Source organism: Talpa europaea (assembly GCF_964194135.1).
Source record: "Talpa europaea genome assembly, chromosome: 12".
Classification (NCBI taxonomy): Eukaryota; Metazoa; Chordata; class Mammalia; order Eulipotyphla; family Talpidae; genus Talpa; species Talpa europaea.
The window spans coordinates 93,080,810-93,108,743 of record NC_140079.1 but is presented as its reverse complement, the minus strand read 5'-3'; the positions used below and the strand labels follow the sequence as shown (position 1 = coordinate 93,108,743).

Sequence of the window (27,934 nt, the reverse complement as noted above, 5' to 3'; positions counted from 1 at the left end):
CATGGCACAGCAGACCTCTCCTGACTTGCCCGCTGCTCCCCTCAGCAGTGTATTTCATTCAGTCTGCCTGTTCTGCTCCCCACTCTGTCTCTGGTAAATCCTCTCACCCCCCACACCTCTGGCCTGTACCCCAGCTCTTGTATACATTAATAAATAAATAAATCTTAGGAAAAAAGCAAGCGTGCCATCTTATTCCATCTCTGCCTCACCGTTGCAAGGTAGCTCTCCGTGACCCCCTTTTATTGTTGATGAGAAACTTGAGGCTTTGAGAGGTGCAGCCGCTTTCCCTCTATCTCAGGGTTAAGGGTAGGGGCTGGATTCCAAGCTCTTTCAACCTAGCTTCCTCCTCTGTGTTCCCCTGGCATAACTAAATCTGCTCAGGGGCAGCCTGGCTTATTACTTAGGGGTCTGGTAAAGCAGGGCCTGTTGGTTCTCAGCATGGCCTGCAGATTTCTGAGTGTGGGCCAGACCCACCATCCTCTGTGCATGTGAATGAGCTGGTGAGGGGCCTGCATTGGGTCTGTCTGCCTTGGGAGCCTGGTCACCGAGTGTCCTCACTGGGTGCAATGTGCCCCCCGCCCCGTTTACCCTGACCCTTTTGGAAGCAGGTGCGGGCTTCTCCGCCAGCACCCCTCCCAGTGGCCTTGGTCCCCTTGGTGATTGGAGCCAAACCTTGGACGCTGGGTTCAGCATCAAACAGCTCCTCAGCTGGCTGCATGTCCACACGGCACAAAGGGGAGCTGTGAACTGTGGGTGAGGAGCGAGCAGGTGCCCTCACACCTGTGCAGTGCACCTGGCTCACATTCTCCCTCACCCCATCCCTGGACCATATATGGCTGAGAGGTGGTGTGGGTGGTACGGCCTCTGGACCAGACCCCCGGGCTCCAATCCTGGCTCTTCCACTTCCTAGATGTGGATGTCGTCACTTAACTTCCCTGAACCTTAGTGCACCATTCTGAAAAGTGGGGAGAATAATAGAACCTCTCCATCAGAGGGTCATCACTGCACTGAGTGAGTTGTGTATGCATCGGGCTTGAACAGAGCCTGGGACGTGATGAGCATGCACGCTTCTAGCACTGGCCTGCCTCAAGCTCTGTGTCCTTTCCTTCATTGATTTTCTCAGTTCTTGGGAGGTAGATGCCAGCCTTAGCACCCTGGGGTGGATGAGGTAACCGAGACACAGGGAGATGAAGTGATCTGTCCCAGGTCAAAGAGCTGCTGGCAATGATGAGCAAAGCAAGGGAGAGCTGGGGGACACTCGGTGCTCCCGGGGTGCCCATCTGCTCCTCAGTCCCCGGTCTCCCGAAACCCAGCAAATTACTATTCAATGAGCTGAAATGGCAGATTAGTCAATGCCATTGATTAATGACTAAGCCAGGGAATGTTTAGTAACAGCACTCAGGACCTGTCATTTTGCAAATGGGAGAATTGGACAGTCGCTAAAGTAAGACAAGTACTGGGGTCTTTCCACCCTCCCTCCCTTCTACCCAGTGTTCTTTCTGCACAAACACAAGTACAAAGGCTCATCTATCAGGGAATTGTTTAAAAAAAAACAAAGGCCCACCTCCGAAACAGAACCAAGGGGCCCAAGTTCAGGTTCAATTGGTTGAATGAGTAGAGATTTGCCCTGAAGTCAGAACACACGAGAACCAGGGAGATCCGGGCAGACCCAGGGTCACTTGGAGCAGCTCCGGCCACGCAACCTGCCTTTCAGCCATCTTGTGTCTAGCATATTTCTACCTGATTGAAATTGGCTCTGAACATGCCCAAGGTTGAATGGGGATGGAGGACGTTATTGCATTTAATTATTTCTCCCGAATAAAAATGGATTCTAGCAGCAGCTTAGAGCTAAGGCAACAGAGGAGCAATTAGAGTTTTGGAGCTTGCTCTCAAACATTTGAATGTGCAATCATTGTAATAAGTACATTAAAATAAAATAAGTCAAAGGGTTGCATTTGCATAAATAACCCAAGGTGAGAGCGCTGGATTGGTGAATAAAGGGGGCGCAGCCAGTCCATCATCATGCAGAAATAATGACCCATCTGTCCTCCCGGTGGAAACGACCAGGGGTGAGGCCATTGAGGCCCACTGTTAATCGGTACTTACCTAATCTGGATTTGCCACTCATTCTTCCTCCTGCTTTGGGTGGTGGGAACATTCTGGAAGTTTTACAGACTTTCACCCTCAACAAAAATACCCATGACCTAGGTAGTGTTGTCATCCTCGTTTTCCAGAGGAGAGCATCGAGGCAGGAGAGTCTGAGTCACTGCATTTCTGCAGCGTGACCCTGACTGAGCTGCAGTGTGACCCTGGCACTACCCGCTTCATTGAGTGTTGGAGAGGATTCGGGACATAAAGTATGGAAGACCCAGAGTCTGGTCAGAGGGAGTGTGGGTGCGGAGGATGCGAAGGTTAATGAGACACCCACAGAAGGCTGAGCTCATCGCCTGGTGCTCACATGTGCTCCCATATGCCGTGGCTCTTCTTTCTGTAAAATGTCGAGGAGGGCGTGACTGCTGGTCTCCAGTAAATTACTAGTGGACGGTGGCTGGCGCAGGGCAAGTTCTCAGAAATGCATCTGAGGGGCTTCTTGGGATCCTCCCGGGGCCTCTGGTCAGAAAGGAGGGGGCAGGGAAGGACATTTCTAGAAAGTCTGTGGAACTGGGTGTCGGAACCAGAAGGCTCAGTTTACCCAGATGTGATATTAGCTGCTGCGTGTGACCAGCAGCCACTCAGTGACCACATACAGACTCAGTTTCCCTTCTTGGTTCTGTGACCACGCGCAGATTCAGTCTCTTTGTTCCTTTCTTCCTACCCCATCGCCTCCCAGCTCCCAACCCCTTGAGCTCCTGAAACTCTGTGGCTCCTGTTTACTGTCTCCCTCCCTCAGTGATCCCAGGCATCCAATGGACCCCCAGTCTGCTTAGCAATGGCTGTTTGGAGGTGACATGTTATCCCACACCCAGATACGTGGTCATGGATGGGATGGGAGCCAGAGCTTGGGGTCCAAAGCCAGCTTCAGTGCTTAAGGGGACAGGGTGATGGGGGTCAAAAGCACCCTATAACTTCCTGGGAAAAAAGCTGTGGAACTGGCCGCACAGAGCATGGGGCCCCATGCATCTGCTTGAATCATGGTTTCACCACCAGCAATCTCTGGACTCTGGACAAGCCACTTGTTAACTGATGCTTAGTTCCCTACCTGTAAAGTAAGACTCAAACACTCGTATCCTACATACAGAGAGGCTGTGAGACATCTTAGCATTGGTTCTCCTTCTTCCAGCCATCAACAAATTAGAGAAATATGAGCTTAATGCTTGGGGTTGGGCCGTGGCAAGAAGGGAGCAGCCTTCGGACCATCGCTGGCCCACATGGAGACATGGGAGACAGAGACCTCTAAACCCAGCCCGGGGAAGGGGCCTTCCCAGCCACACTCCTGGAGAGCTGGGGCCTTCAAGGGCCATGCAGGCCTAATTTAGACTCTCAGTCCACATCTCTGCTGTCAGTAGCAAGAAAGCAGAACAGACCTGGCTGTGTCTCAATAAAACTTTATTAACCAAATTTGCAGATGCTGGGCTGAATTTGGTCATGAGCCTGGGGGTCTGGGCTGAGTGTCAGCTGCCCTGTCCTGTTGGCCTCTCCTGGACACCAGGGCTGCCACCACTGACCTGTCACCCACTCTCTTCCTTGGGAACTGTTCCTAAGCCTATTTAGGAAAACTAACAGAGTCTCCCCTCAGAGTTGCTACTCATCACCAGTGTGTTTCTATAGCGATAGGGGGAGAGTTATGAAGCCAATTAGCTTTCTCTATGGCTTTAGAGGTCGCCCGGGTCCAGCTGTGGGACAGTGGGTTCTCTTTCAGGTTAAGACCTTCATCAGGGCTGTAAGCAGAAGCATATTTTGGGAATGATGCAGTGGGTTTGCTGAATGGCGCATTGATCTGAGCTCAGAAGGGCCAGGACCACATCCTACCCATGTGGAGCTGAATTTGGGGCACCACCTTCCTGAGAAGCCCCATGCCATATGTTGTCTCTAGAAGGACTCATGGCCATTCTTTTATCCCCTGGGTGACTTAATCAGTTCTGCCCCATCAATAGCTGAGGCTCAAGCCCAGAGCATCATCCCCCCAGGAGTCACTGCGAAGATGCTCCTGCAGAGGGTACATTGCCCTCCAGAAGAACCAGTGACGTCTCTCCCTCCGAATTAACTGTGGCTCAGTCTGATTTCTCTTATGGGCATGGATCTGTGAGCCTGTCCTAAAGGCAGTGGCATGCACATAATATCCCAGCAATATTTTCTCCCTGTATAACTTTATTATGACATTTCCAGCCCTTAAATAAACCATCACAGCACTCTGCTGGAATTTAAACTGGAAACTGGAACAGAATGTCCCTAACCCAATGGCAGAGACATCAAGAAAACTTAACTTGAAAGGGAGGCGTGATTAATAACAAGCTTTGAGAACCAAAACCAGGGCCCTTTGGAGCTCGCAAAAGCTTTCATTTCTATTATCGTGGGAATATCTCATATTTCCAGTTGGGACAACTTAGGCCCAGAGAGCGAGAGAGAAGCCTTACCTGGGGTCAAACCTATGGCAAAGGTAGGGGCGAGACCGAGGCCCAGATTGCCAAGCCTGCACTCCCCCCCACTTGTTCCAGGGTCAGCCCACTTGGCGTGAGCGCCCAGTGACGTTTCTCTTCTGTTCCTCTCCCTTCTTCTCCAGGACGGCTACTTCTCCCACCGGCCAAAAGAGAAAGTGCGAACAGACAGCAACAACGAGAACTCAGTCCCCAAAGACTTCGAGAATGTGGACAACAGCAACTTCGCACCCAGGACTCAAAAGCAGAAGCACCAGCCTGAGCAGGCAAAGAAGCCGCCGAGCAGACAGAAGGAGCTGTTGAAAGGGAAGCTGGAGCACGAGAAGGGGAAGGGACGTTCCTTCCCGGGGAAAGGCACCAACGAGGTGCTCCCTCCCGGGGACAGAGCTGCAGCCAACAGCAGCCGGGGCAAGGATGCCCCCAGACAGCCCCACGCCAGGAAGGGTGGGGGCGGCTCCCCTGAGATCAAGTATGACCAGCCCCCCAAGTGTGACATCTCTGGCAAGGAGGCCATCTCTGCCCTGTCTCGCGCCAAGTCCAAGCACTGCCGCCAGGAGATCGGGGAGACCTACTGCCGCCACAAGCTGGGGCTGCTGATGCCGGAGAGGGTGACGCGGTTCTGCCCGCTGGAAGGTAAGAGCCAGGCCCGAGGCCAGAGCGCCTCCTCTCATCTCCCCCTCCCAGTCCCGCACACGCTCAGGCCTCCTGTGAACCACCACCCTATCTTTCTCAATCGGGACGTGATACCTGATTTGGTTTGGCGCTCCCTGAAGTCTGAAATCCTGTATAAAAACAGGTTTACAGAATGAAATTACCTTTTGTTACAGTTTCAGCCAGTGCCGTGGTGGCACACGATAGAGTCCCGCGAAAGCAGGGCTGACATGGGCGCGCTGGGAGGGTTAGGGTCATGCCCAAGTGGTTTGTTTCCTCCCTCAGCAGAATATCAGGATTAGAAATGATGTGAATATTATTGTAACTCAGCATGATTTCAAAGGTGTCTAACTGGTTGCATTGACTTTAGAGGCTCTGAAAAATAACCTTCCATTTCCTTCCATCGAAAGTTCTGTACTTTATTTTCTTCCTCCATCCTTCCTTCCTTCCTATTTCCTTTCTTTCTCACTCCCTTATTTTCTTCCTCCCCTGCCTCTTTCTCACACTCCTCTCCTGTGCTGGACACTCTTCCATGAATGGACAATGGTGATTGGGCAGGTACCTGGCTGTGATGCTGTCAGAGATCAGAGGTCAGAGGTGCTGACCCTCTGCAGTGTGGAGTCAGAAGGTCAGAGAAGCCAGGAAACCAAAGGCAGCAGTGTGGGGAGGTACCTTGACCCTGGAGATTGTGAAGGCAGGCATGGAAGACTGCCTGGTGGTGGTGTCCTTGAAGGAGCAGGTCCTGTCTTGATGCAGAAGGGAGGTGTGTGATGACCATGACTCCCGAGGAAAAGTAGATTATAAAGACCCCTAGAGAAATCTTGATTCTATTTGCTCGCTGGACTGATATGAATTCTAGGCCCATGGAGAGGAAAAGAATTATCCAAAGTCACCCAATTAAGAACTTGAGGCAAATTCAGTGGGGACACTTCAACGTTTTACTCAAGTCCCTCTGAAGTTTTCAAGTTTTTAGTAGCAAATATGTCTCTCGACCATGCTTACTTTTAATTAGAAAGATTTATAAACAAAAGCTGCATGTGTTTTTTGCATCTTAACCTTTATGTAAGCTGTCCCAGGGGCGGGGGTGGGGGATGGGGTTCCATGTATATTCATTCTGGGACCTGGCAGAATGTAGGTATAAGTGGAGGGAGGTGTTTCCAAAGTCTCCAGTGAGCGAAGGCTCAGCCCACCTGAGAAGTGTTCAAGGCCTGTGTTAAGCGTCCTTCTGGGAAAATATCAGCTTCTCACTGTGTAACAAGGGTTGACACACATTTTCTATACAAGGCCAGAGAGCAAATATTTGCAGTTTTGCGGGTCATGCAGTCCCTGTCACCACTACTCAGCTCTCCCGTTGTTGCAGGAAAGCAGCCCGAGATGATGCTTACACAAACACACGTGGCTATGTGCCAGTAAAACGCAATGGACAAAGACTGGAGATGGGCCGGATGTGGCCCGCAGGCCGCTGTCTGCTTACCCTCAGAACCAGCCCTTCAGCTGGTGTTACAGCACTGTGTGTGCCTGTGTCACCCACCTAGGGAGGAAGGTGTGTTATCAATCCATTTGTGAAGGAGAACACACAGCTCAAAGAGGTTTAGTCTCGGCCTCAGGGTTCCAGGATGGCAGAGCTGGGCCTGCAGAGCCCACATAAGCCTCTCCCTTTTCAGGAGGCAAAAGGTTTTGCTTTGTCTCAAATTGTCAGACCTCTGGGGTGTCCTGCAGCCAGTAAGCAGTGTCTCTCCATCTTCAGAATCTTTGCAAGCAGAAGGGAGAACATCCATGGGAAAACAAGGGAGGGGATGTTACCGTGGAACCAGGGGCCCCCTCGTCTCCCCCTTGTTCCTTGAGACAAGTATGGTGACACGCTGTGAGGTTGCTGGGGGTTTCCTGTGCCTTTGCTGCATAGGTCAAGGTAGCCCCCCTCCCAGGACCTGTGAGCTGGTTAATAAGATTGGCATTTAAGTGCCATTGCATGCCCAGCCCTGGCAATGTTTTAATTTGCTGCACCACAGCCTCCCCCTTTTGCAATAAATTTACTGTGAATAGACTAATTGCAAAATAACCCTAATTGGGTAGTTATCAATGAACAACTTCCCATGGAACAAAACGGCTTACAATTAATAGCATTTAAACCATAAACTATTCTTCTGCAGAAAGCTAAGATGTAATTACACCCCATACGGAGATTGTGTTCCCTTTCTGGAAACCATGACACCCGGATTTCCCTCCGCTCAGGAGGAATCTGAGCTCCAGCCCAGTGGCCCCTTTATTTCCTGCTAAATGAGGAGATGGAGGTGGGAGGGGAGGGAAATTCAATTCCCGTGAAATGTGCATGTGCACCGCGCGCAGATGTACGTGGAGCTCCGTGTCACCCCAACTTCAGCGGAAGTTGCATCTAATGAAGGAAACAATTCCTCATGATGTGACGTCTGAAACGTTCTGAGGAAAGGCAGTAGAAGTCAAAGGGTGACTTGTGCAAAGGACTCCTGCTTCTCCCGCCCCCACCCTTCTGTCCCCTGGACCCAGCACCACTGGGGAATGGGGAGGAGGAAAAGTCTAGAAGCCCAGGAGCCCTATGCTTCCTGTGCAGCTGGTCCTTCCTTGGCGACCTGTTGACTCTGGCTGGAGTGGTGACGTGATTCACAAGGCAAGGGGGGATGTGCAGACAGCCCCGTGGCAACCCCAGGAGTGGGGCGGAGCTACCCTCCCTCTTCAGCCCCCACCCCAGGCTAGCTTCAGAGAGGCTTATTTCTAACTCCATTCCCCCCAAAGTCCCTGTGCTCACTGCAGCCACCAGGCTGCCCCCCACCCCACCCAAGTGACCCTACCCCCCACCCCCACCATCCAGGGGATGGTTTCTTTCCAGTCAGCTGACCGGCTGTGGGGTGGTGAGCTTCTGCACACGGCAGGGGAGACCCGCTCAAGTATCAGGGTGAGGATGGAGAAGGGAGTTTCTGATAAAAGGCAGCTGTCCATCTTTACCCATCGGCTTTTGTAGGAACCAGAGACTCCAGACAAATGGCTTGTGGGTGGAGGGTGTTGGGGAGGTTGTGGCCCAGTGAGAGACGGACAGGTGGCAGCGCCCCCTACAGCAGAGCTGTCTCCTGTGCCGCCCACTGCGGGCAGCGGGTGACTGACTGTACAGTACCAGGGCCAGTGTCCAGAAAGCCTGGTTGGAAACCTGATGTGGAGGGAAAAAGAGATGTGGATGTCAGCTCCACCACTCTGAGTGCCTCAGTTTCCCCATCTGTCAGCCAGAGGCACTGCTGTCTCCCAGATCCTTCGCTGTGTCACTCAAGATGGGAAATGAGGGACGAGCTATGGAACATTAAAACCACCACAGTGATGGGGTGAGGGCTGACCCCATGCTGGACCTCGCACAGCTTGGCCAAGCGGGTGAGGCTGACTTGTTTTCTACAAGGCCAGTCAGGATGACCCAGTCAGGTCCTTTTTTGTCGACTGCTGAGGAAGCCATGAAGCCCAGTAAAAAGGTTTGTAGAAGAGTTCACTGGGGTGGGAACAAATTAATCCCTGAGGTCTTCCTTGGGCTCACTTAGGTGGTGAAGGAGACTGACCATGGAGAGTCCAGAAAACATCAGCAGACCCCACTCACTGGACACCCACTGGGTGCCAGACAGCGTTCAGGCCAGCGCTGTGCAGACAGTCTCTGCAGAAGGCCAGACAGCAGATCCGAGGCTGTGCAGGCCGTGTGGGCGGTCACAGCAGCTTAGCTGGGGAAAGCAACCACAGACAAAACAGAAACAAATGAGCAGCGTGGCCGTGTTCCTGTGAAGCTGTAAATATGGTCACTGGGATGTGAGTTTCACAGAACGTTCATGTGTCATCAAGCCTTTTTCTCTTGTTTTTCAACCATTTAAAACTGTGAAGGCCACTCTTAGCTTCTAGGCTGTACCAGAATAGGCAGCTGAGCACTGGAGTTTGCTAAAACTGTGTTCTAGGGCCTGAGGATTTAGCAAGAGGATGCCTTGTCCCTGCAGGACCTCCCCCTGCATGGCTAGGGCCCTGTGTCCGAGTGTCCCTAGCAGAGACCAGAGGTCACAGTGAAGCAGCAGCCCCTCCAGTCCGCTGTCTGGTATAATGACATGTGTGAAGACAAATAGGGGAGGGCATTGTAGGTAGGTGGCCTCAGAGGCCTTGCTGAGGAACATGTGATGGCAGTGTCACAGGGCAGAGAAAATAGTCCTGGCATGAGGCTGGAAGGTTCTAGAAGCAGCCAGGATGTTAGTGTGGCTGAAGCAGAGGGAGCAGGAGGCAAGCAGGAGAAGGCTGAGATCCAGGACACACAGGCCACGGCAAGGAATCTGGATGTTGTTTCAGTGAGCAAACGGAGGAATTGAACAGAGCTTGAACCTGATCTCTATTTTTACATTATTCTACTTTTTTATTTGAAGCTATGTCATGTGGTGTTTTGTGATGTGATGAGATACTATATATTATCATGGTCAGAACATTTTCAGTGCTCTCGATCCCTCTTAACAGATTTTTAAGTGCACAATAATGCCACATACCTTGGGCACAGCATTGTACAGCAGCTCCTCAGTTCACCATCTCCCCTGGCAACTTCCATTCTAGTCTGTTTCTATGTGTTTGACTCTTTCAGATGCCTCATATTGATGGAATCAGGCAGTGTTTGCCCTTGTGAGACTGGTTTATTACACTTAGCATATGTCCTCAAGGTTCATCCAGGTTGGTGTACATGGCAGGTTGCACTCCTTTTTTAGGGCTGAGTAATATTCCACTGTCTGCACACTTTTTTTTTTAAGTTACATTTTTTTTTTAAGATTTATTTATTCATACAAGCACTGGGTACAGTCAGAAGCGCAGGAAGGTGAGAGAATTCACCAGAGCGGGGAACAGAACAGGCAGAAGGACTGAAGTACACTGCTGAGGGGAGCAGCGGGCAGCAGGAGAGGTCTGCGCGCCATGTGGGGCCCTTGCCAGTGGCTGAGGATCGAACCAGCGCTGCAGAGGCTGCGGGCAGCTTTGTAGCCCAGTGCTCAACCACTGCACCACCAGGGGAGGCCCATGTCTGCATACTTTTTAATCCCTTCCTCCATCTGTGGGTATTTAGGTTGTTTCCAGATCTTGGCTGTTCTGACTAGTGCTGCAGTGAACATGGAGTGCTAGGATCTCTTAGAGATCCTGATTTCAATTCTTTTGAGTGCATTCACTGTGAGATACCACCTTACAATGTTAGGATAATTGTTATTTTAAAAAATACAAGAATGTTAGTGAGGTTGTAGAGAAATTGTATTGTTTGTAGGAATGTAAAATGGTGCAGCTACTGTGGAAAATAGGATGGAGGTTCTTCAAAAAATTACAAATGGAATTACCAGAAGACCAGGCAGCCCCCTTCTGATCAAGCATAGCATGAAGCAAGGAATAGTATCTGGGAAGTTGTGGGAAGGTCCTTATGGTTGCAGGAAAAAGCAGCTGGAATTGGTCAGTGGACAGACAGGTCCAAGCTCGATTTTTCGACAAGCATTTATTGAGCAACTACTATATGCAGCTGTGGCCTTCCACCCCCAAGATCCCCCATTAAAAGAGGGATCCCAGCGGGCCAATCCCACTCTGACTTTGCCTTCTAAAGCAGCATGGTGTTTTCCTTCCTCACAGTCTTGGCATCATAAAGAAGCCAGCTGCCACCTACAAGGCTTTTAAGAAAGCTAACTATGTAGTTATGGGAAATATCATACAAGGCCCTTTACCTCCCTCCCACCTCCTGCTCCTCCCTCTTCCTCCTCTTCCCCGGGGACTGCTGTGCCAGCCACACCGCTCTGCCTTTCATTCTGAAACTTGTCATTAGGGTGTTTGCCCACTGGCTGCAACCGCTGAAGGCAAAGCTGAGAGAAGACATGAGCACCACCCTTTGAATGAGCAGGTTCAGTGCCCGTCTCATCTGGTCACGCCCTCTTAGAAACGTCTCGTAAGAATAGCACTCCCAGCCCCGGGGATTTGCGGCCAGAGGATCCAAGTTGGATGAACTGTGCGCACAGTGTGCTCACAGTGTCATCGAGAGACAGTGGGATTGGAGGGGTTTATAAACCACATTTGTGGAGCAGCCGGGGAGAGCTGACTAATCTGCTTCCCTTTTGTTGGAGGCTGGAAGCAGGCTTCCGGGCAAGGGGTGACTCTCCTGAGTTTCCGGGCCATAGGGCGAGCCTGGATGTTGGCCCCAACCTGAATTCCCAGATCCTGGAACCCACCGCTCCTCTAAGGACACCCCCTGGGCACTGCCCCTCGCTCTCTCACACAACGCAGGGTGACTGCAAGCCCAGTGTTCCCTGCCAGGAGTGTCACAGGCATTTGGAATCCCCCCTAATTCAGGTTCCACAGCTGGCAAACTCTTCTCCAATAAGTTGGAGCAGAGTTGCAGATTCTCCCACCACTTGGCAGTCTTTAAGTGCATGTTGCTCCACGAACGAATGAACCCCTGATGTCACACCCTCTCCGTTGTCTGCACCTTTGTTTCTCAAGAGTTCCGAGCCAGCGAGGGAAAGCCACACGGCCTCCAGTGTGTTGCACTGTCCCTGAGCTCACGCAGGTTGGGGGACGCTTGGAAGGACCAGCACCCCCTCTATCAGAATCAGCTGCTAAGCCCTTGGACTAGGCACTTGTTTTCCCTGAGCCTCACTTCTTGCCTGTAAAATGGGTTGCTTAGTGCCTCTGCTGCCTTCTCAGGTGGCTGAGTGACCTACTGTACTTGAGAGTAATTACTCTCTCAGTGAGCAAGTATTTACCAAGGCACCTACTACAAAGCAGCTGTAGCTTATTGTGCTTCTGGAAGCCTCCAGAGAGCACATGGTGGCCCGCTTCCACAAGTATGCTACTTCTCCATCTCCATGAATCCTTGCCCAGAAACTGCCCCAGGACAAGACCAGCCAGGAATGGTGATTCACAGAAGCCAGAGTTCTCGCTTTGTGAGCTCTTCCTTCCTTTGGGTGCTGCTGGCTATGTGTCAGCCCCCCCAGTGCCCCAAAAGCAGAGACCTCCTGCAGAAAGAGCAAGCCCAGGCATGTCCCTTTCCGTGGCCTGGGGTTGAGTTGTAACCAAGTTCTAGAGGAAATGACTAGCTCGCTCTTCTGTTTTGCACCAACAAGTAAATCTGGCTTGCTTTGTGTCCTCTCTCAAATTGTTTGGTAATCAAGTATTAGAAATTTCAATGCCACTTCCTTCAGGAAGGCTTCCATGATTTCCTCTCCCATACTCCACATCAAGTCTCCATGAGGTGCTCAGACTGTGTACCCCAGTCACCTTCTCTGCCTCATGCTGGAGCACACATCACATTTACTGGAGTTGCCAGAGTCATCTGTGGCCCCCACTAGCCACTAAGCCAAGTTCACCATCATATCCCTAGCCCTATACAGGGCGTGGCACGTGAGCTCACTGAATGCCAGGTGCCAAGTTCTGCACTTTCCGTTCCCAATCTCATCTCACCTATCCCATAGCCCTGGAGAAAGTGCGCCCCATTTGACACGGGGGAAACTGAGGCTTGGACAAGCCAAGTAGCCTGCCCAGGGTCACCCTTGCAAGCAACAGACCTTGGACCCAAATCTAGCTGACTTCAAACCCCACATGTTAACCTCTGCTCTGAGGTGCCTTTAGTGCATGTGCAGCCAGAATGTGCCAAGTGAGTCATCCAGTTTTCCTACAGATAAAAAGAAACGCAAAGGAAATGTTAACACCTTTCTCTAGCTGTTCATTACTCTCCTTCCCCGCAACCACAAAAGAATAGAGTGCTGAGGTCTCTGCACAAGAACCTATTCTTAAATAATAATGCTTAACCTTTACCTGGGAATTGCTAAATGCCAGGGACTAGCCTTAGCATCTTAGCCATATTAACTCATTTATTCTTACAGCTCTAGATCCTGGACATTGACACACAGAGAACCTAAAATGTGTGCCTAAAAACACATTTCCTCTGTGGCAGAGCCAGCTCTGAACTCAGAGACTCGGTGCCAGAGGGTGAGGGCTTCGCACTGTGCCTCCCTGCCCTGGCTGCAGCAGCCGCAGCTTGCTTTCATCACCACTACCCCCTCAGCTGTCTCTGTCTCTTGCAAGGAGACCCATGTCATCAGGTGATTCTGCTGGCTCTGGAGGGGGCTGAGCCCATGCAGGACACTCAGGATTTGCCTGCAAAGCCGTCTTGGATGACAAATAGCCAGCCCCGGTCGCCTCCCACTTCTGCACCGGTTTCTAGTGGCCGTGGTATATTTGTGTTAGTGTAAAAATGACAAAGCAATAATTTTTCATTGTATCCTTCAGTCACCCATGAGAGATTGGATTTAGGTCACAATTTATTACCCCGTGGAATTGAATCCAATTTTTAACACCATGTCAGCCATTCTGGTATTAGAGCCTTTTAATGGCTGTGAAATTTATACAATGATAAAGTAATTTAAAACATATGTAGGAAGAGCATCAGGCAAATTGATGTGTATAGAACCCTGTGGTAAAAATTGAATAGGAGATAAACACAGAAAATGGTGATTGATTAGGGGACTGTTGAAATAGTGCTCGCTTTGATAAACTCTTAATGGCGAAATTAGTAAACTAATTTATTCTTGGGAATTTTGAGGAGGGTTTATGTTGCCCTAAATCAGAAATGAGGATGAGCCACAAAACGCAAATTAATGGCTCACCTCACGAAGTGCTGGCTCGAGGAGAGTGAGAAGCTTGTGCCGGCTGCCAGGACCCGTCCCTGTCCGTGTCCCCAGTGCCTGGAGGACAGTGAGAAGAAAGGGCAGTGGCAGGCGAGGGGAGCAGAATTTTTATTTTTAATACCTAAAACTTGCTGAAATTGTGCTGAAAGCATGTTTGTTATAGTCCCTTCAATTGTTCAAGACGATACGTGTTGTCTGATAAGAAAACCTGAAACACTGGAGATAAAATGAAACTTTACTTGACCTGTTCCCCCTAAGAGGCCCCTCAGAAGCCCATGTAGATCTTTCAGCCCCACACATGCAAAGACAGAGCTTGTTTTTTTTTTTTTTAAGATTTATTTATTTATACAAGAACGGGGTACAGGTGGGGACGGTGAGAAGATTCACCAGAGACAGAGTGGGGAACAGAACAGGCAGACTGACTGAAATACACTGCTGAGGGGAGCAGTGGGCGCGACGAGAGAGGTCTGCTGCACCATGTGGGATTCTCGCCGGCCAGCCAGAATCGAACCTGCACTGCAGAGACTGTGGACAGCTTCACAGTGCGGTGCTCAACCGCCTGTGCCACCAGGGAGGCCCCAAAGACAGAGCTTGTTTGGGAATAGTGGGTTTATAAGTTGTGGGAAACTAGCACGTCAATTCAAACTTGCGAAAGTACTCAGTTTTGGAGATGGGAGAATTTTACCCTGAGAGCACTTACAGTGTTGTAAACCAGTGTCACTAAATATAGCTCAGAAACAAAATACATATATAAAAATGACACAAAACTGGCGGGTAGTTCTGGAAGTTGCTTATTTGAGTTGGACATGCACCTGGCCCGAGACCTCATCTCTGCTATGGTTGGATCCCTGTGTGTGACGCTTGGATTGGCTGACCGTTGCTCTGGATGGTGACTCCACCACCGTTTAACTAGCTGCTCCCCTTTCGGTGGACATTTAGATTGTTGCTGGGTTTTAGCCATATTGAGCAACCATTTCCATAGTTCTCCTGGAGATAGCACTTCTAAGGCGTTGGAGAAGAGCAGATTTGCTGCTTAGGATGGATGGAGGTCTCAGGGCACTAGAGCTCCTCTTTGTAGGGGAGCCTGAATGGAAACTGGCTACCAGGAGCATCCTGAGAAATGGCACTGGCAGGTCAAAAGGCTTGTCCCTTTTCATCAAACTTTCCTGCAGGAATGCCCTGTTAGGGCAGCCCCTTCTAACCCGTGTTAGTCATGAAGAGGAGGTTGGAAGCTTCCAGAGCCACCTCATCCTCCTAAAGCAATCTGCCTCCTGTCTGGGAGTCCTCGTCAGATTTCAGGTTAGTTACCTGTAGCCCCTCATCTTCCAATAGCCTATCAAGTGTCTCCCATGACCCAGCATAGTGACCTCACACTTGAGCTTGCATGAGACCAACAGAAGGTTCCTTAAAAGACTCTTGCCCCAGACTCAGACATGCTGATTCAGGTCTAGGGTGGGTTCAAGAAATGACATTTCTAACATGCTGCTGCTGGTGCTGCTGAAAGGCGGAAGCAGCCCGATTTTCTATCGATGGATGAATCATAAGCAAAATATGGTCTATACAAGCAATGGAATATTATTCAGCCTTAAAAAGGAAAGAAATTTGCTACAACTTGGTTGAATCTGCAGGACATTATACTAAATGAAATAAGCCAGTTGGGTAAAAACAAAGAGAAAGAAACACATGTGAGTCCATTTATATGAGGTCTCTAGAGAAGTCAGACTCACAGAAACAGAAAGCAGAAGGGCATTAGGAGAGAGAAGAAATGGGGAATTTTTGTTTAATGGGTACAGAGTTCAGTTATGTGCAATGGGAAGAGTTCTGGAGGTGGACGGAGGGTGGTTGATTGCACTGTGAATGTGCTTTCCACCGTGAACTGTACACTCAGAGCCAGTGAAGATGGTGAATTGCATGTTCTGTGTATTTTCTGCAAAATTTGCAAGAAGAGAGCAGATTAGACTGGTCACCTTAGGCATGGACCCAGCTAGAAGTGTCTCAGAGTCTGGATAAAGCATTCCTCCCTTATCTTATGGTAGTGGGGAGCCACGGTGGGCTTTGGAACAGGATCAGCAGCAGCATCCGTTTTATGCTTTGTGACAATGGTCAGCAAAATTTTCCATAAATAATATCTTAGACTTTGCAAGGCATAGTAAGGATTTTGTCTTAACATTCAACTCCATATGCAGATGATGTGCGTGGCTATTCTCTAATCCAACATTACCTCCAAAGCACACGGACTGGATTTGACCCAAGGGCTATATAGTTTGTGGACTCCAGCTAGCGTAAGCTCCCCGGCGCTCTGCCCGCTCAGCTGCAATAGTCTGGGAAGAGAGTTGCAGAAGAGAAGGAACTTACTACCTTTTCCCCCACCATTCTCCAGTGTCATAACCTGGAAGTTAGTTAGAGCCTCCCACAGCATCAGCAAGCCCTCAGCCCTGTCCATGGGTCCAAACCTGGATGCAGCCTCTGTCCCCCAAAAGCTCCAGAACAGAGGGCCCGATGAGGTAACCTGAGATCTCAGCGAGGCCACTACAGCCGGGTAAGGCACGAAGGAGCTGCCATCTCGGTCCCTGATACCACCTTGACAGTGCTGTTTGTCTCAAGACTTTATTAGCCTCGCAGCTGGGGACCCAGTGAATTTAGAGGTGCTGTTGCCATCTCTTTCCCAGCGAGACCTTAAAGGACAATTAACCCGGTTATCAAGGCCCCCCTTGCTCCCCTTGTTTATTGCTGTGAACACAGGAAGTGCACGATTAAGGTGCACAGAACGCTATCAAGGAATTTAACTGTAATTTAAAAGACTCTACGGGGAGGACCCCAGTGGCTGATTAATAATGCATTTGTAGAGCAATAAAGACTCCAGCAGATCAGTGAAGCTCAGCCTCCAGACTTTATTTACGCATCTGGAGTCCTAGGAGGTTCCTCTCTAGGGGGTGTCTACATGGGGCAGGATCCTTTGAAACAGAGGATTGCAGAAATGCTACAGCTAGAAGGTGGTCAAGACCGTGGGCTCCAGCTCTTGGGGTTCTGGGGTTGAGTCCAGATTCTACCAGGGGCTCACTGTGGAGCCTTGACGTGTTCTTTCAGCCTCTTTGTGCCTCATTTCCCACCCCCCATCCCATAAAATGGGACAAATGCTAGTGTCTGTCTCATAGGTTCTGTTAAATGAGATAATACATTAGAGCAGGTGACAAGGTGCTTGGCAGGTACCAGCTTAGTATTAACTCTCTCACTGCTGGCAGTGGCCACGGTATTCCCTTCCGAGGAACTCGGGGCATCAGGCTGGCTCAGGCTCGGTTTTTTCAGGAAATTGATTGAAAAAGTCAGTTCCCATTTTCACCTCTTGCTGAGCATTGAGATCTTTTAGTTCTGCCTCCTGGATAGCACTCAGGCCCCGTGGTCTCTGTCTCCTCTGCCACTTCCCTGACCAGATTGCCAACATCTCTTGTATAGATCATGGCAGCGTGTCCCTAAGGCATCTCCTCCCACCTACTCTGCCTCTGCTGCACCCCCACCTCCTGCCAACTGCTTCTCCATTCTGCATCCAGAGAGTTCGTCTTAAGATGTGCTCTGATGTCGGCTCAAGATGCTCTTCTGCTGAAAACCAGCCAAAGACTGCCCGTTGCTCCTAGGGGGAGTCCACCTCCTTACTGTGGCCTTCGGGGCGCCATAGGCTTTCCATTCCCCATCTCTTTCTCCAGTCTCATCTCCTGCCACTCTTACCCCGCTGTCCCCCACGGCTCACCCTGCAGCCCTGAGAAAGCAGGCTTCAGCCCAAGGCTTCCCGTGTGCTTGCTTGGCCGCCCAGGTCCCGCCCTCGCGTCTCTCCTGGCAAACTCAGGTCACCCCTTGCATCTGAGCTTAAACCCAGTTATGTTTTCTCCAGGGGACCTTTGCTTTTCTCTACAGCACTTGTTCTAGCTTGTAACATACATGTATCTGCAGAGGGGTTTGTTTAGCTTCACTTTTCCTAATCAGACTAAAGTATCCAGAAAAGCAAGTTCTGTTTCCCCCTAATGTAAAGTAGATTTCCAGGATGGATGAATGGGTGAACAGGTGTGTAGACAGGTGGATATGAAATGCATGAGTGAAAAGATGAATGGATTGGATGGATAAATGGATGGATGGATGGATGGATGGATGGATGGATGGATGGATGGATGGATGGACAGATGGATGGACAGATGGATGGACGGACGGACCGAATGAATGGATTAGAGAACTTGAAATCTACTAGCAGAGTTGAATAAACATGCTCTTGGGGTAGTCTGGGTAAGAAATGGGTTTCAATTAAGAGAGAGGAAAGGTTGCGTGGAAGAACAATTCAAGAAGCAAATTTGCCAGAACTTGACACCATATTGACTGGAGAGAAGAAGATTGAGGAGGACTCAAAGGATTAGTGTATTACACCTGGATTGGCATTAAAACCAACTGAAGTGGAGAATTCACCATTTACCACATCTGGAAATGGGCCAGTGACTGACCCTCCTGTGGTGAAGGTAAATAAAATAATGCAAATTCCTTGGCTGTTTTGCAAACTCTGAGGTGGGGGAGAAACGTCCTGGCTTTTGAACGGAACTGGAGTCCAGTTCCAGTGGCTCTTCAAAGCAGGAAGAGTGGCTCTGTAGATGTCCAGGGGTAGCCAAGCACTTGGCACATCCAAGGGCGGACAGGAGGAGTGGATGACTTGGTAAAGCAGTGTGGAGAGCGCTGGGAAGACAGAGGACAGGGGCTGGTTCTGTGGCGCCTGCTAAGTCATGAAAAGGAATTCGGAAATTTCTTCAGCATGTCCCAGCAGCCTCACAAACCCACGCCTGATTTCTCAAACACAGGAGTCCTGGGCCCACAGGGCCGGCAGCCGCTTCTGTAAAGTCGCAGGCACACCCTTTCCCCATGTCTTATGTTGCCTCTTTCCAGCCTCCAGGACAGAGTTAGGGAGCAGCAGCAAAGACTGTGGCTCCCCAAGCCCAAATCGTTTACGATCTCTCTGTCCCTTTACAGAAAGTTTGCTGACCCCTGTTCTAAGACAGAAGCTCTCACTTGCCATGTCCAGTATACAGTCCTGCATTTTACAGATTGACCATCGACTGCAAGACTGATTCCTGGGAATACATTACACATCAACAAGGAACTACTCAAACTTGTTTCTGCAAGGTTTTGGTTGAGTTTGCATAAGGGGTGGGTGGATAAAGGTACAGGGGGAAGATGTTCTGATTTCAGCTCACCCTAAAAACCCTCATGTCTTCATATACCTGCACCCACTGGAAAGATAGATGCTCCACCAGGTGACACAACCTGACACATACCAGGTGCTTAACAAATGTTTGTTGAATGGCTAATAAATCATCAGTGACCTTCAGAGGGGTTTGGAGCGGACTCCCACCTGGAAGATTTTCATCCTGAATTAGAAATAAGGACAAAGGCTCGCCAGCCCTCTGTTGCCTTTTGTGGGGGCTTTCACTACCACATCCAGAATGGGCAAAACACACTAGAGGAGCCCCTGAATTTTTCCAGCAGACCCACACACAACAATTGCCATTGCCACAGGCATACAGGGAGCAGAAAGGCCCCAGTGAATATCGGATCGTCATTTTTTTTTAAAGGATCACCTTTTTTTTTTTTAAGATTTATTTATTTATGCATACAAGAGCTGGGGTACAGGCCAGAGGTGTGGGAGGTGAGCGGATTCACCAGAGACAGAGTGGGAAACAGAACAGGCAGATGGACAGAAATACAATGCTGAGGGGAGCAGCGGGCAAGACAGGAGAGGTCTGCTGTGCCATGACGGTAGCTCCCTGGCCGGGGATCGAACTCATGCTGCAGAGGCTGCAGATAGCTTCATAGTGCTGTGCTTAACCCCTTGCGCCACCAGGGAGGTCCCGATGCCATTTTTAAATGCTGATAAGAAATGCTGATGACTCCCATCTCCGGATCCTCATTACAGCACCGAGTCTCTCAGGAAGGAAGAGTCCTTTTGCCTCAGGCGCCCTTCAGAGCTAATCTGAAACCTGACTCTGTTTAATTACATGCACACTTCCGGAGCCACGGAAAAGGTCCTGAAAAATGAATTCTCTGCCTGTTGGGATAAAGGGCATTGATCTTAAATCGCAAACTGCACTGGTATCTTCAGCCAAGACACATTGCGCTGCCCAGGCAGGGGCGGGGAGGGGTGGAGCGGCCTCAAGGCGTACCAACTGCGAGCTTCACAGAAAGTGCCATTTGGGGAAAAAATGAATAATTGCTTGAATGTCTTTGAGCCTCTGTGTGGACTGAGAATTGGGGGCAAATTCCTGAAAAAGGTGTCATTCTCGAGTCTCTTCCTAATAATGTTAATAATAACTGCGCATTGTTCATTAAGCATCATTATTTCCACTGAAGCTACATTGAGAAGCGCCAAGATTTATTACCAAACAGCCTTTTCACACACCCTTGGCTCTTCCACCCTCTCACTCCCCCAGGAAGATTCTCCGGTAGATTGTCACTTTCTGCATGGCCTGGTGACGTGGGTCCTAATGGCTTCCAAACCAGGCCATGCCCCAGAGCCTGGGAATCACACCTGAATGGCAATAAGTAAACACTAGGGCTTGCATTATTTCCCCAAAAGATGTTGTGGTCCCAACCCCAGCTCCCACAAAGGTGAACTTGCTTGGAAATAGGGTCTTTGCAGTTGATCGAGTGATGTTCATGAGGGTGAAGCCCTAGCCTAACGTGATTGGGGTCCTCATCAAAAGGGGGAACTCGGGCACAGAGACTGACACAAAGGACCAGGAAGGTGGAGATTGGGGTGCTGCATCTACAACCCATTCAAGACTTGCTGGTGAACCCCCAGGAGCCAGGACAGACACAGGGGCAGATTCTCCTCGCCACCCTCCGAAGGACCCAACCTCCCCACACATTGGCCTTGACTTCCGGCCTCCAGAACTGGGGGACCCTTTCCTGTTGTTGGTTTCAGTCCCCCGCCCCACTCTGTGGCGCTCCAGCAGGGCAGCCCCAGGAAACTGAACATAGGAGGCATTGCCCTTCAGATGCTCCCCTATCTCAAACCCATGCCAGCATCTCCACCCTCAGGCAAATCCAGACTTCTTTTTGATATTGTCTGTTTCATTTGGTGTCACCAGCCAGATTCTCCAAAAAAAAAACAATGTGGGCGGCATCTTCACTTCCTGATAGCCTTTTAGGGTAGCCCGGGAAAGAGGCGTTTACACCCTACATTCGCTGACCCCACCCCCCACCCCAGCCTGGAGGGGAAGCAGGCAAATCTGCAGGCCCAGGCTAGATGTTTAAAGTTTCTGAATCGGTTGCTAATAATTAAGAACTGGCGATCCTCATTTATGCTCCTACATTTCCATTTTCCTTGAAATGAATGGGAAGTCTGGCAACCCCAAGCCTGCGGTGCCACACACCACACCTGCCCGTTGCTGAGAGAATAACCTTTTGAGGGAAGGTGGCTTCTCACCCGGGTGGTCTCTGCACTGTCTGGCCGCACCCCAGACATTCACTCATCTGGTTTCCCACCTGGCCCCTGTGGGGTGGCATTTCCAACCCCTAGGCACAGCATTTGCAGGATGGCATGGTGAGGGAGGGCACGTTTCTAGTATTCCCAGGATGCGGAGGAACTAAACCACCCCATCAACCAGTGCCCCACCATGGGGCTCCCCTCCCATCAGCACAGGGGCTGATAAAATAATGGCGAATGATCTATGTGGTTACCTTCAGGGAGGAGGCGCTGGGGACCGTTTGGACAGAAGCGATTATTTGGAGGATGCTCAAGGTACAAATCTACCAACACGTTGGATTTCCGGCCAACACGGGCAGGCACTAGGCAAACGCATCTTCAGCTTGAAAGCTGATCAGGAGCGACAGCGTCCTGAAAGAAACTGCTATGAAAGCATTTGTCGTAATTCCCCATTCAGCGTCCCGAGCGCGTCCTTCCTGCCGTGACTCAGCACATCTTCAGGCAAAAAAGACAAGGAATGTCTCCTGTGTGCATGAGAAATTTTGAGACACACGGAGGTGGGGTCCTCAGAGTTCAGTCCCCATTTAGCTGTGTGATCTTGGGCAGGACACGGGCCTCTTGTGGCCCCATCTGTCAGAGAAGGATGCTGGTGCCTCCCTTTGCGAGATCCATGGGCGAGACTTATTAGCCCATCTTCTGTCCTAAAAGCCCAAGCGCAGCGTTGATGATGATTTGCTTCTGAAGACTGCAGGCCGCTGTCCCGATGCCTACCCTACGTGTGACTTGAACAGCTTTGTCTGATTTGTCTGGAGTGAGGGAGTTTTTCTTTCTGGGACCCAGCACTGTATTTAATTAGGTGCCAGGAACCTCCGTTCTCCAACTGAATTGGAATAAGCTATTTTCTGCACTAACACAAAGCAATGAATAAAATGGAGCTAGATAAGTCTTTTTTTTTCAGGGAGTTTCCCCGTTTTCTCATAATGAGAGATCATTAAAATCACCAGAAGACAAATGGCACCAAATTAATAAAACTGTAGATCAAATGATCCTTTGTTACCTATTTTTGCTCAATTGCAGTTGAGGAATGCATTGATTAAACTGCCAGCAAACCATTATGGCCGTATTCATTACTATAGCATAATCTATTTTATTATGATAGGATAATAACTAACACAGGCTTGCAGACAGACGCTTCTCTGTGGGCTAAGTAATCATTTACTGTGGATCTGCACCAAAGAACACTGGGTTCATTTTGCTCCTGGTGGAACTGAGCCTAGAGTTGGGGAGGGGTGGAGGGTGGTTTATTTTCCTTGTATTTATCTCATGACTTGGCATGGCGGATTCCCAAGTAAAGGGTGCTGGGAGCGCCTCTGTGAGATCTACAGGGATCCTGGAGAGGTTTTAGAAATGCCGAGCAAGGTGGCTCACAAGGTGATTTTATTAAATTTTTTGTTATTTTTATCTACTCCTTATGCAGTAGCTGATTGGATTGATTTCTTGTGTGCTTATTTATTCATTAGGCATCATTAAATATTCATTAGCAAACAGGTGACGGGACAGGGCAGAGTGCCAAACCCTGGCCATGCAGAGTTGTTCACAGCCTAGTGGGGGCTGCAAGGGCATAACTGAACAGTTATGATGCATGGATAGAGGTGTGCCCAGCTTGGCATTAGCATAATTTGGGTTTGGGGGTGATGATTTTGCCACTAGAAGCAGCTGGCCTCAGTTGTGCAGCATCTAAAATGGGAAGTGGTGATGAACTTGATTGAGGGAGGCAGGCCAGCTGCATCTGAATTCAGACTGTCCCTCCTGAACCGGGGAGTCCTTGAGTCAGTCATTTCCTTTCTCCAACTCCAAAGTTCTCCTTTGCAAGATGGGGGTGAGAGTGTCTCTGCTGAGACAGCTCCCATCACAGGATCGCTCTGCATCTGCTGTGTATGAGCTTGTTGAATTCCTCTGTCTGGAGGAGCCATTGTCCTCAGCATCCTAAGAGAAGGTGCATTTGGAGATAGCATGCCTGCCCCAGGTCACCAGGCAGCCAGAGGCAGAATCAGGATTTGAAGCCAAGTTGCTGGGACACCCATGCTCTTAACCAGTATGACGTTGGCATGTCATAGATAGGTGGCATCTAAAGCAAAGGTTACAAGCAGAATGTGACTGCCAGGGGCAGGCTAGTAGGGACTGTAGCTGACAAGTAACAGCTTCCCATAGAAAGCCCGAGACTGTTTTTGCCACGCGGATTGCAAACCCAGGTGTGCTCATTCTTTGATTTTTGAAAGTTAGAAATCTAAATTTTCGTCTCAAATCTCTTGATTCAACTGACAATTATTTAAATATAAAATGGAGCATGTGGGCCTTCCTGGTGGCGCAAGGGGTTAAGACACAACCTATGAAGCTATCGGCAGCCACTGCAGCATGAGTTCGATCCCCAGCAAGGAAGCTACCCACATGGTGCAGCAGCTCTCTCCTGACTGGCCCGCTGCTCCCCTCAGCAGTGTATTTCAGTAGATCTGCTGTTCTGCTCCCCACTCTGTCTCTGGTGAATCCTCTCCACCCCTCACACCTCTGGCCTGTACCAGTTCTTGTATGCATAAATAAATAAATCTTTAAAAAAAATAAAATGGAGCGTGAGCCTAATAAAACCTGTCTGCCACCTGGGCAGGTCCAGGAGCTGCCAACCTGCTGGCTTTGCAGCAAGCCTCTCTGCAGGCCACTTGGTATGCAGAGCACCTCCCACCTCCGCACCTTCCTACTTAAATTGCTGCTTGGAGGACGCTTGCTGGTCTCTGCAGTGAGGAGTCTCTGGCTTGAGCTCACAGCAGGGGACTGGCCTGCTCCTTTTGCGCCCTCTCTGTGCTGTGCTCAGCTCCCTGTTTTCTAGTGGGGTGGTCAGACCCCACACCATAGTGAAGCTTGCCTTCTGGCACTCCCTATTCACAGAGTGATTTGAAATTGGTGTGGGTTTTGCCTTGAGGTCTCCTTAAAGCAGGTAGGGATGTAAGATTCCCACTGGTGGTTCTATTCTCGTAGCTTCTTTGGGATTGGGAGAGACAAGCTGGAAAGTGCTGGTGCCCTAGTAATCCACCTCATTTGAGGTCAGCGTGTATTTAGTAAATAGCTGCTCTCCATGTACCAGAGAAGAGAGAGGATGTGCCTGCAGAGCGGGGAAAGCTGGGGGGCTACAGAAATCCTGACAGCATGTGGCAGATGGTAGAGGCATAACAAACTGCCTCAGAACACAGAAGAGGAAGAGTTGTGCTCAAAGGAGCCATCAGTGAAAATGTCTTAGTGAGCTAGATAGATGGGCTTCTAGTTTCACCAGCTCAAGGGAGAAGAGGGAGGATGACCTAGACAGACAGCACACGAGCACCTTCCCCACCATCACTGCCTCCAACGTTGCCAGCGCCATCTCTGCGCCACCATCCTCCAACACTATCGCCACATTGCCATCAGCATCCACCTTCACCACCTCCGTCATGACCATCACCACCACTGCTTTCACCACCTCTGTCACCACCAACATCAGCCCCTCCATCACCATTACCACCATCATCCTCTATAAATGAATAGTCAACATTACCGAGATCCTTCCTGAAAACCCTTTATGTGCTTAATGTAATTTGAACCTCGCAAACCTTTGGTGTGGGTACTAAATGTCATCTCATTTAAAGATGTGAAAATTGGAGCTTAGTGAAATGAAGGGACTTAACAAGTTTACACCACTCATCACTCGGGTTCAAAGCGCTTCCCTGACTGTAGAGCCTACACTATGTATTGGCCCTTCGCCGCCTCCCACACCAGTGCGGAGGAGAGAAATGCCTCGGGGTCCCTGGGAAGTGCTTAGGGTGCAGGTGCCACGTGCAGGTGTTCAATCATGTTAGATATTGTAGATCCTTTCAGAGGGATGTTGCTGCCTGCTCCAAGGGTTCCTGTAGTCAAACACATTTAGGAAATAAACGGTCCATTGAACCCACCCAGGCAAGTATTTATTTGACCACGGGACATGTCAGGACATCTCACCTGTGTTGGGAATGTCCACAAGCATTCAGGAACCTTCCCTCCTGAGCATTTATTCGAGACTAGGGTTTCTTGAGAACATAGGTCATGAGATCAAAGAGGTGAAGTTAGCTCAGGGTGTCTCATTTATTGCACTACTGGCATTTTGGACTGGGTCATCCTTTACTGTCAAGGTTTGGCCATTGCACTTTGGTTATTCTGGAATCCTCCCTCAGACGGTATGGTGCCAGAGGTGAAAGACCCCAACTTTAGAAACCCAACAGGATCTGGCTTTGAATCCTCACTCTAGCTCCTAACCAGCTGCCTGGGCTTAGAATGAGGCTGTCATCTGCTGAGGCCCAAGCTTCTGGGGGAATGGGAAGTTTGTAATGTGCCTCAGACCATACTAGATATGACGTGGGCACTCAATAATGCACAGAGGCAAAAATCATTGTCATTCCTATTGTTAGGTGAGCTCCAGGCACCAGACGGGGGGCAAAGGGCGTTCCCAGGTCAGGGAGGGAAAAGTGGATGGAGAGGAGGGAAAAGGAGATGTCCCCCAATCAGATGCCTGGGGGAGGAGGCCAAGAGAGTCCTCAGTCACCCATCGGCTATTTGAAACAGGGAGTCTTCTAGGTGGCAGTCACCCCGTCCGGGCATCCCCAGCCTCTGCCAAGTTCTGTCTCATTTTGTATGCACCATTCAATGTTTGGGTGACACCTTGTTAAGCCAGGTTTGCCTGCGACCCAGCAAAGTCACAATGAAGTCAGGAATTAAGATATAGCTTCCTGCATCGCCTAATTGGATTATGAGGATCACACAAAGTCATGTTGACTATGAAATGTACAGGGATTATTCAGTAATGGCTTTTTCTCTGCCGTCCTTCACTAATCCTGTCAGTTGGGAATAGCTTTAGATTAGGGGAGAATCCCAGTGGAAGGAGACACCTTTCTCACTTACACTTGGGTCTCCCCAAGGGCTGGGGAGCAGGGGAGTTGTAGATGATCTACTGGTCGGTGATGACAGCTGCATATGTAAGTCAATAACTCCTTATCACTCATTAGACTCCAGCTATCCATGGACATTCCTACCCTGGTACCTCAGAAAAACCTACCTCTCAGAATCCCAAAAAGAACCAGTCATCATTCTGTCCCCAGATTCTCCTCAAATTTCTTCCTTGGTGAATGACACCACCAATCATCCAGTTGCCCAAACTAGAAAACCATGGGTCACTTCTCCTAAGTCCATGAAACCAATCTCAGTTTTAATTCTAAAATACCTCCTGTGTCATTTCATGCTCCCCAACCATCTGCTCTCCCCACTAGGCCTTTATTATCTCACTTTGGTGGAATTACAGTCACTTCCCCTTTATCCTTTTGCCTCTATTTCCACCTCTCCAGCATTTAAAACAAACAAACAAAAAAAAACAGTAGCTTACAGAGTGAGTTTTTCTTTTTTTTAATTTTTTGGGTTCTGTATTTTTTTATTTTAAAGATTTATTTATTTATTTATTTATACAAGCACTGGGTACAGTCAGAAGCGTGAGAGGATGAGAGAATTCACCGGAGCTAGAGGGGAGAGCAGAACAGGCAGAGTGATGAAGTACACTGATGAGGGGAGCAGCTGGCGCGGCAGGAGAGGTCTGCGCCCCATGTGGGACTCTTACCCGGCGGCTAGGGATCCAACCAGTGCTGCAGAGGCTGCGGGCAGCTTCGCAACCCAGCGCTCAACCACTGCGCCACCGGGGAGGCCCTACAGAGTGAGTTTTGAAAAATATATTCTGTTCCCCATAACTGTCCTGATGAAAACCCTTCCATCACAAATCTAGTAAAACACTTTGCACACTGGGTCTTTTCTTCCTTCCTGGACCAAGCAGACATTACTAATCAAGCACTACACTGTTTCCTACTGAGCAGGGCTGGGACTTTGCTATGAGTTCATTGGCATCGATATTTCAGAGTTCTTCATCACCTACCTTCTCCTTGCCTGTCTTTTCTCTTGCTCCCTCTTCCCCCCCTCTCTCTACTGTGAAATTCATCTCTCGATAATTCTAAGTCCTGGATAGTCAGAGACTAAGGCCAGTAGGCTTTTGCAGCTGCAGTTTCCTCTGGCTGGAACATTCTTCAGCACATGTGCCTGATAGAAAATATTACTTCATTCAAGTGCCATCTCTATGAATCCCCAAGACTTAGGCTGTTCCGCTCAGCCCATTGTACTGAGGTGCTTGGTTCATGTGAGTGTCCCCAAAGTGTTCAGGCTCCACAGCAGGCTTGTGCAAAAAAAGCTTTCTAGCCCCAGCACCTGTCACAGCCTTACTGTGATCAGTGGCTGTCGGTCAAATAAGAGGCAGAGAAAACAGCATCTAACTTTTATTGAACACTTATTTTATTCTGGACACTGGACTTGACACTCTTCCCGCATCATCATACTTCTTCCTTATAGTATCTCTAGAAGGTAAGCATGGTTTTTCCAGTTTACATGTGAGGAAATATACATTACAGAGAGATGAAGTCATTTATTGGCTCAAGGCCACACAGTGGAGGACCGAGGTCTGT

General features: G+C 49.6%; 1 protein-coding gene across 1 annotated transcript in view; it reads left to right on the top strand.

Moving 5' to 3' along the window:
* The window catches only part of XYLT1 (xylosyltransferase 1), a gene marked incomplete at both ends in the record, with an annotated part of 272,575 nt that overhangs the window by 156,968 nt on the left and 87,673 nt on the right, over positions 1 to 27,934 (top strand). Inside the window, one exon of the mRNA XM_084250520.1 lies at positions 4,721 to 5,228. Within this exon, the coding sequence (XP_084106646.1) occupies positions 4,721 to 5,228 (508 nt within the window). The remainder of the gene's footprint in view (positions 1 to 4,720; positions 5,229 to 27,934) is intronic.